The sequence below is a fragment of the Nicotiana tabacum genome, chromosome 1 (assembly GCF_000715075.1).
Source record: "Nicotiana tabacum cultivar K326 chromosome 1, ASM71507v2, whole genome shotgun sequence".
Taxonomy (NCBI): domain Eukaryota; kingdom Viridiplantae; phylum Streptophyta; class Magnoliopsida; order Solanales; family Solanaceae; genus Nicotiana; species Nicotiana tabacum.
Window position 1 is genome coordinate 45,252,892 of NC_134080.1, and position 9,187 is coordinate 45,262,078.

Sequence of the window (9,187 nt, forward strand, 5' to 3'; positions counted from 1 at the left end):
TCTTGGCTACTGTATGAATTAAAACAAGCAATTAGACAGTGGAATTTGAAGCTAACCTTGACCAATTATGGCTATGTCCAAAGCAAGCTTGACTGCTATATGTTCACTAAAAGGCACAAGGGGGACATTGTTGTAATTTTGGTGTATGTTCATGTCTTGTTAATCGCAGGCAGCAATGTCACACTGATTCGAGAGGCCAAAGGCATTTTGAATCACAACTTTAAAATGAAGGATCTAGGAGAATTGAGATTTTTCCTTGGAATTGAATTCGCCAGATCTGATAGAAGTATACTATGAACTAAAGGAAATATGTATTGGAACTAATTTGAGAATGTGGTCTAGGGGGGAGCTAAACCAGAACCAGTTACAACACCTTTGGAACAAAGTCAAAAGCTAACAAGTCAAGAGTATGATCAAAAATTTGATATCTCTAGGGACAAGGAATTAGAATACATAGGAGTATATCAGAGGCTGATAGGAAGACCACTTTACTTGGTCACTACAAGACCAGATATCTCATTTGCTATTCAACACCTAAATCAATTTATCCATGCCCCAAAGGAGTCCCATTATGAAGCAGCACTGCGAGCGGTAAGATACATCGAGGATAAACCTGAATGGATTATTAATGAGTAGTACACCATCTGGCAAGATAACATGTATCATGAGCGTAAAAGCATATAGAGATTGCCAGCGATTTCAGTAGAAAAAGGCTACATCAAAGACTGATCAGAACAGAGCATGTGCCAGGCAAGGAGTAGAAAAAGGCTACATTAAAGACTAATCAGAACAGAGCATGTGCCAGGCAAGGAGCGTGTAGCAGACATTCTAACCAATGCTTTGGGAAAACAATTAGACTGTGAAATGTTATGCAAGTTGGGGATCATCTTCATCAGCCAACTTGAGCGGGAGTGTAGAAAGTGTTAATAGCAGACTTTACTTGTATCTTGTATTGTGAATTGTAGAATGGTACATAGTAAGTTGTAAGTGAGGTTTAGTTAACTAGAATTAGTAGTTAAAGGTTAATTATGGCTAGGTATTATGATTAGTCATCAGATGTACGTATATAACTATGTATATAGTGAATGACAACTACGTGAGATTCATTTATTCCAATTTTATTTTTCTCTACAAGTATTTCAAAGCTAACTCAATCCTTCCAACAAATACAATAAATTATTTATTCGAAAACTAATTTTTGGATTAAACAACATGACGACGACGACAACAATAATAATAATAATAATAATAATAATAATAATGACATAAAAAGAGAAAAGCGAAAAAGGGCCCCTTCCAAATAATATTATCGCCAATTACCCCCTTCTTAAACCCTTCAAACAGAATACAGATAAGCCTCGAAGCTATTCAGAAAGTGGAGAATGGCCTCTGCTTCCACGACTCTTCGCATTTCCATTACACTCCGCTGTTCAACCAACGATCTTCATCTTCTTGCGGGTCAGCCCAGAAGCAGAACAAACGTTGTTTTGCCACTTCACTCTTCGTCCTCTCGTCCCTCTTCCTCCGTTCTCACTTTCTCCCGCCGTCGAAGCAACAGCGCCAATTCTGCTATCACTTCTTCCAAGAAAAAGAAAAAGGTATATACTATGTACTATACTTTGTAAATAGCCAATTTTATCTTCTATACAGTTTCTCGAGTTTTGCAAATTAAAAATTGGGTCTTTGTTGAGAAAATGTTAGCTGCTTATTTGTTTCTACAACTTTGATTCGCATATGAATGTTACTCCTGTAACTATTGAGCAATTTTCTTGTTTTTACTGATATAGGTTGCTGTTTATGAATTTACCTTTTACTTTCATCTGTTGAATAATTGTAGACTTTAAGGTGCTTGTATGAGTAAATACTTATGCTTCGCAAACATGATCAAAGGCGGAGTGAGGATTTAAAGTTTATGGGTTCGAAATGCCACTAAATCCACTAGCTATTTGAGTTACTCGGTTCGAAATTTAATATTTGCACATTTTTAGTAGATCTTTTAACATATACAGAGGGTTCGCGCGAAAAGCTATTGTGTTCTGCCGAACCCGTAGCTTATGTGCTACCTCTGCCCCTATGATTTATGGTCCCCCTCCTCCCGGGGGGTGGGAGTGGGGGGGGGGGGGGCTATGTTCATCAAATATCAATAACATATTTTCTCCCGTGCCTTCTCAAAAATAGCATAAGGCTTCATGTGCCATATTGATGTAGTTGAAGAGAGCAATGGGAAAGCATCATACATTGTTATGATTTTTGTTTAACATCTTAACAAAATTGCACCTTATATTTTAATGGCAATTGTTGCACCACTCAAATTACTTGTCCACTGGATGCCTTTCTGTAATCATGCTTAACTGTTTCGACGTACTTGATCTACTTGCCTGCTGCTTTTAGTATAAGGAGTCAATAGCAGGACATTTTTTTCCGTGTGATTGTAAATGATAGACAGATAGAATAGCGTTCTGCTGATCAATACGTGTAACACTAACTCTGTAGCTTTTACGGTTGACGAGGTGCATTTTTGTAGGCCACTACTCCAAGTTTAGATTTTATGCAGCTATTTTTTCCTGGTGCATGTGAATAACCATAAAAAAGAACCCTGTCCCTTGAACTTCTTATTGGACATGTAAATATCCATCATGATACCCTGTCTCTTCACCCGTTTTGATAGCAATCCTATTCTTATCTTATCTTTTCTGGGATGTGGAATGTGATTTGTCTCTGGTTTTAATTACTATGTACAAGCTTAATGTTTAACGTGGTTTGATATTTTGAGATCTTTCACTTGAATATTCAAACTATTTGCCTTCACTAGGAGTTCAGTAGAAACATATCTGTGTTTTCTTTTTTGGTGAAGACTTGCTCATGAACTTTGATATAATTAACAACCTCTTCTTTACACCTGGATGTTTGTATTACACACCTTTTAATTGTTTACTGAACCTGAGGTTTTGTTGTTTGCTTCCTATGTCAGAGTCCACCTACAATAGACACTGAGGAAAATGGTGATATAGATGAAGATGCTTTTGAGGCACTCTTTCAGCTGCTGGAAGAAGATCTGAAAAATGATGACCTATCTTTGAACGATGATGATATAAGTGAGGAGGACCTCGCGAAGCTGGAACGTGAATTGGAGGAGGCACTGAAGGATGATGAACTACTAGGAGAAATTGCCTCAATTGCCAATGAGAAAATTGAGAGTGAGGATGAAGATGAAGAAGTAGTAGCAAATGATGATAATGAGGATGATAAAGATGAAGAATTGCCAGTGAAATTGAAAAATTGGCAACTTAAGAAACTGGGATATGCCTTGAGAAAGGGACGGCGTAAGACAAATGTAAGTTGTCATCTTAATGCTAGTCTTCTCAAATCTGATGCCACAATGGCGTTACAGCTACTCATTATTCGTGAGCCTTAAGGCCACTTTGGTTCACTCGGCTCTTTGCGTCTTCCAGCTTTAAGCATGACGCAAAGAACATTGGTGCTATCTATCCACGTGTCTAAAGTTTTCAAATGCTTGGGCAAAATTTACCTTGTTAATCTCATTTGTTCCTGTGTACTTCCATTCTTCAGATTCCATTGTTTATGTAGCATTTAACTGGACATCTACTTTTAGCTTGCACCATATTCTTGACGTTAATTAGCTAAAACTATACTAATTTGCAAATGAAGCATATCATTGATAAGTATAGACTGGAAGTTTTGGAACCTGTAGCAGAATTGGAAGCGCAGAAAAATGTGGAAATGTTTCTTTTAACCTCTGCTACCTATTGAAAGAGAATATGTCTAGTGCTGCTAACTCTATAACTTCTAATTCACTTTTTCCTTCCAGATAAAAAATCTTGCTGCTGAACTATGCCTTGATAGAGCCATTGTTCTTGAATTACTTCGCAATCCTCCGCCAAACCTTTTGTTGCTGAGTGATGCCTTACCCGATGAACCTGCCCCCAGAATGATAGAGCCTGAAAGCAAACCCCAGGAGACTGTTCCCATAGAGATAAGTGATGTTGCAAGGCTTGAGGCTAAGGTGGAAACACCAGTCCACGTGATGCAAAGTAGTTGGTCTGCTCAAAAGAGGATAAAGAAAGTCCAACTAGAAACCCTTGAACAAGTTTATAGACGATCAAAGCGGCCCACTGTGAGTCCCATTACTTCTCTATTGTTTTTTATGCTTTTAAGTCTATGTTGGTAAAATTTCATATCTGAATAGAAAGCTTCTGCATATTGTTGCTTAACTCTGCATCTGAACAATGGGGCTTGGGTGTGGGAAACGGGAAAAAGATCCTGCTGACATATCAAATAGTCTGGGATGTAAAATGTTCGTTATTGAGGCCAACAATGTTGAGTGGTGGCTCTTGTGACATTGGAGTTTGGGGGTCAAGTTTAATCTAGGATATTCAATCTGCTTTCTTGCTCTCGTTGTCCAAATCTCAACACATCTGTCCTCCCTATCTGTGTTCCCAATATATCTTGTTTGTTGTTTTCATGTTTATCTTTTTTTCTTTTCTTTCCTTATTTGTTCGGGATGAGGATGGATGTGATGAGAAAATTTAGACAGACCTATTTCAGGTTATCTGTTTTGCTCTACATCTACTATCCTTGGGGTTGGCATTTGATTAGAAATTGCCAATAACTTTAAGGTGAAATGAGTGGTTGCTACAAGCTGTAAACTAAACCCCAAGAGATTTGACATAGTAATAACTTTAGCACTGGGTCGATAAATCTGAGAAATGACTCCGTAGAATGGCAACCCATTGCAATCGGCAGCTCTTGTTCAACCAACTCAATACCTTTGTGCCCTTCTATTAATAGTTTAAATGCCTGCTAGTTCCCCTATCATTAGGGATCACTTAGAACTTAAAATACTTGGATCACATAATTGAATTTAAAAAAAAAAAAAAAAATCTCAACTTGTTTGGGGCTGAGGCATACGTGGTACTTTTTCTCTTCAACTTTGTGCGGTATGATTTCTTGATATAAGCTGGATACTGATGATTTATTCAGAAAATCCGATCTGAGCTAGTAAGCACTGCTAAATCAGTCCAACATTGCATCTTTTACGCGACCCGTGACTCCTCATACTGGTTTCTCCGAACTGTACGGTTGAAAATGGATATGTGGTTTGCTTGGTGATGTTGTTGCATGCAATTGCTAAGTGCTATATCTAAGGATGAAAGAGAGAACATTGTTATCCTTATACTCTCTCCGCTGTGGAGATGCAGAATGCCATGATTAACAGCATTGTGCATGTGACAAATCTGCCTCGCAAAAGAGTTCTGAAATGGTTCGAAGACAGACGGTCTGAAGAAGGGGTTCCTGATCATCGACGTCCATACCAACCATTGTCTAAATCTTAATAGTTCTATCCTTGTAAGTACCAGCTAAAATAATTAATTTTTGTATGTTAAACTGGTTTCTCGTGCAATCAGATGCTAGAATTATTTCATGCCAACCATCAGCTTCCTTTTGGTATTTATTTCTCAGTGCAGCTATAACAACAGGAGCAAATAGCAATACCCTCTATAAAGCAAGATGGTGACAAACAAAAAGAAGTGAACAACTTTAGTTTCTATGTTGTGTTGAATTAACTCTATCCTGATCATATAATTCTTAGTAGTAGTTGCAAGTTCTTAATACCTTAGAGAGGGATTTGGATCTTTTGTCTATTCCTTTTTCCTTTGGGTCCCTTGAGTCTGATATCTGAGAACTCTATGACTACATCTATCGGGCGAATCTGCCTCGTCAATACTAGTTTGCAGAAACACCATTAATCTGCAATGCCAATTTGAAGCAAAAGAATTATGTCTAACAATGGAAATTGGATTTCTCTTCAAAAATTAGGGATATTTTGCTTTTTTGGATAATTAGAGAAAGGGGTTGGTCGTCTCCACTTATAAAGAACTCTATCCATCACAGGTGAATATCAAGCCTCACTTGTTCATACACATAATCAATTAAATTAATCTGGCCTGATGCATATCTTTTCACAATTTGAACTAAGATATTATTAGGTCATAACTGTTATCTAATTAACAATAGTCTTAATTCCAACAACTGAAGGAACCTTGCTTAGTGATTGCTTCTATATTATCATCAAACGTTTAACCTTTTCTTCTGGTTATTAGTTTCTCTTGTTTAATATTTGGGATATACTTTTATTTCTTTGTTTGAGTAACCTATCCTTTTTATATTATTGAAAATAGGACGTGTTTAAAGAAGATTATAAAAACAGAAACCCTAAGATGCTCTCAGGCACTACTCCCGAGGCATCTCTGTACCATGAATCCTAGGATTCTATCACCACCCACAGATAGCCACCCCCATTGCGACCAAAACCCAGGAAAATCTCCGACGGACAGCCTCCTACGCGCCCTCACGCGCGACCCACTTCCGGTGATCTTTATGCCACGCGCCAGCGCGTGAGGCAATTTCCGGCCAGATCTCGTCTGGAGAGGCTATTCCGAGTCTACCTATCTATCTTTCTCCAAAATCCGACAACTTTCACTATTTTCCGTCGACGGGGGGAGGTTTTTCCGACCAGATTTCAAATTTTGTTCTTCATTCAGCCTTTTAGAAATGATGGGCTCTACAGAGAGAAACTCCTACTTCTCTCTAGAATCTAGAAAACTGGAAAAAATGTCTTTTATCAAAGCTGCCTCTTGGCCAACCCTAGATCTTGAGGGAAGATGTCATCGAAAGCTTGACGTAGGGCAGGAGCCACACTTCTCGCTGTCCGAGGAGCACACTCTCAGGCGCAAGAGTTTCTTGAAATCTTGTTTGATTGGATCTTTCTCCAAATGGGTTGGTTCTCCAGAGGCTGTTAGGAATTGGGCAGCAGATGCATGGAACGTCAATGACGGGCTGAAAATAATGCAACTTGGGGATACACAATATCTCTTTTGATTTCTCGACGAGTCTCAAGCTTCAGAAATTCTTGTTAGAGGAAACAGATGGTTTGATGGGAACTTTTTACATCTAAACAGATGGGTGGAGCACGATGGGTGTCTCAACCATCGTTTCACCGACGAAACATTGGTGGTCAACATGGTGGGTCTCCTGGTGCATCTTTGGTGCCTTGACCTCTTCAAGAAGATTGGGGAAATCTGTGGGGGCTTTATTGATGTCACTTGTAGCCTACATGATGTATCGTGAGTGAGGATTGTGGTGAGGAAAGGGGGCAAAATCCCTGTCTCCACTGTGGTGGAAGATGGCTACTTGAGTTATAGGGTGTGGTTGAGCCCTGAATTTAGCCCTATCTTTATGCATGTGATAGTGGCAGAAGAAAAGGGAAGGTCAAATAGAAGGGAGAGGGAGGGGAAATCAGTCTCTGAGGGGAGGGGAGGGCTCACCGGATCAATGGTCTAAGCTAGAATTAGATGTTAGATCGAGAAGAGACGAGAGGTTTGAATTTGGGAGAAGAAGACACAATTTCAACAGGAGGGAAAGACGTGAATGGGTTAGTGATGCGGGCTGGAAAGGTAGAATGGACCGGTCATCTTCTAATTATCCTAGGGCCAAGCAAGTTTTCAGCAAGTATAAGCCTGAGCCTCCTCATATGGGCCCAACAACTTTTTCCAATTCTATTAGAATTGATCCGGGCCCAGATTATTTCAAGTTGCGTCTGTTAAGGCTCCTAAGCATATGGGAACAATCATTCTTCCTTCTTCTGCCAATGGTGCTACACACAGTGGCATTTCTGCACCGAGCTCTAGTGACCTTTGCCCTTCTTCGATGGCCGTTGCTTCAGGGGTGGCACCGGCTATAGATGGTGCTGTTATTCCACGACCTCCCGCCTCTGATGGACCTAGCTCCATCGCCCCCTCATCTGCTCCTGGACTTAGTTGTGTTGAGGCTACACTTCAAGCTTCTTCTTCTTCTGGGAAAATCGTTAAGCATGCCCCATCTGATGTTAGTGCCGGACCAGTATCTCCAGTTAAGATGCCGCCAAGGGCTCCATGCTCTCCTCCTTCTTGCTACCCTACTGGTGTTCTTGGTCATTCATGTAGCAGGGGGTGCTAATTTCAGAGATTGATACCCCTCAAGGAAATGGTGAGATCCTTTCGACACCTAAAGTTCCTATTGCTAGCAATGCTATGGTCTTGTATTCCTCCGGTAGGGTCAAGGAAAGGGTTCATATAGAAGACACCTGTCCAATTTCGTCACGGATTGGAGGAGGGGATATATCTTTCTGGATGGAGGATAAACGATTAAACTTTGGGAAGTTTTTTGGTGTTTCTTTTGAAGGGAAGGAAGATAGGGTGTTAGAACTGTTGAGGGAGATTGAGCAACAATCTTGTTATGATGGTGCATGGAGGAAGTTGGGTCAAGGTGTTAAGCAAAATAATTTAGGGGATGTAGTGGTGTACTAGAGAAGGGGCCGAGTGTGTGACAGGGAGGAAGGGAGCTCGGTTAGAGGGGGTGGGGAGAAGGGGGATATTGTTTCTTATGGAAGTTAAGATGCTTTCATGGAATGTGAGGGGGATGAATGACCCAAACAAAAGGGTCATCATCAAAGTGGGAGTTAGAGAGTGGGGTGCTAACCTAGTTTGCTTTCGGGAGACAAAAATGGAAGTTTTGTCGGATGTGATTGTGAGGAGTGTCTGGGGAGGTAGTTGGGTAAAATATGACTGGGTTCCAGCAGTGGGAAGTGCCAGGTAGAAGCGTGGAGGTAAAGGAGATTAAGAAGGGAGTTTTTTCTTTAGCAGCTCTTGTCAAAGATAGAGTGAGTGGGGTAGAGTGGGGATTTGAGGGAGTGTACGGACCGGTAGGAGAAGGGTCCAAGGTGTTTTTCTGGGAGGAATTGATCAATATGATGGGGGAATGGGATATTCCATGGGTTCTGGAGGGAGACTTTAACACTATTAATTTTTGGAGGAGAGATTAGGGTGTAGTATGATTTCGAGGGCCATAGAGGAGTTTTCTGACTTCATCAATGATCACTTTCTCATTGATCTTCCTCTGTCAGGGGAAAGGTTTACTTGGGCCAGAGCGGAGGATTCCAACTCAAGGTCTAGACTTGATAGATTTTTAATATCGCCTTCTTGGGATGAGCTGGTGCCGAAGCAGATTCCTTTACCTAGGCTGACTTCGGATCATTTGCCTATCTTGCTAGATGGATGCAGAGGGAGGGGGGTGCATGCTCCCTTCCGATTCGAGAACATGTGGTTGAAGGTGCCAAGATTTGGTGACA

General features: G+C 40.5%; 1 protein-coding gene across 4 annotated transcripts; it reads left to right on the forward strand.

Moving 5' to 3' along the window:
- Positions 1-1,325: 1,325 nt before the first annotated feature.
- LOC107832810 (uncharacterized) lies at positions 1,326-5,663 on the forward strand. 4 transcript variants are annotated; one of them, XM_016660694.2, is made up of 5 exons: positions 1,327-1,598; positions 2,972-3,334; positions 3,830-4,135; positions 5,220-5,367; positions 5,482-5,663. In XM_016660694.2, the coding sequence occupies exons 1-4, from the start codon at positions 1,383-1,385 to the stop codon at positions 5,352-5,354; spliced, it is 1,020 nt and encodes a 339-aa protein (XP_016516180.1). In that variant the 5' UTR covers positions 1,327-1,382; the 3' UTR covers positions 5,355-5,367; positions 5,482-5,663. The 4 variants fall into 4 exon arrangements, with proteins under 4 accessions (XP_016516183.1, XP_016516180.1, XP_016516182.1 ...); XM_016660696.2 differs by having other exon boundaries at positions 5,487-5,663; XM_016660697.2 differs by lacking the exon at positions 5,482-5,663 and having other exon boundaries at positions 1,326-1,598; positions 5,002-5,449.
- Positions 5,664-9,187: the final 3,524 nt, after the last annotated feature.

Excerpts from the sequence above, each read along its gene's own strand:
- LOC107832810 (XM_016660694.2), top strand. The coding sequence starts at position 1,383 with ATGGCCTCTGCTTCCACGACTCTTCGCATTTCCATTACACTCCGCTGT. Across the intron at positions 1,599-2,971 it reads CTTCCAAGAAAAAGAAAAAG|AGTCCACCTACAATAGACAC; the intron begins GTATATACTATG and ends TTCCTATGTCAG. Across the intron at positions 3,335-3,829 it reads AGGGACGGCGTAAGACAAAT|ATAAAAAATCTTGCTGCTGA; the intron begins GTAAGTTGTCAT and ends TTTTCCTTCCAG.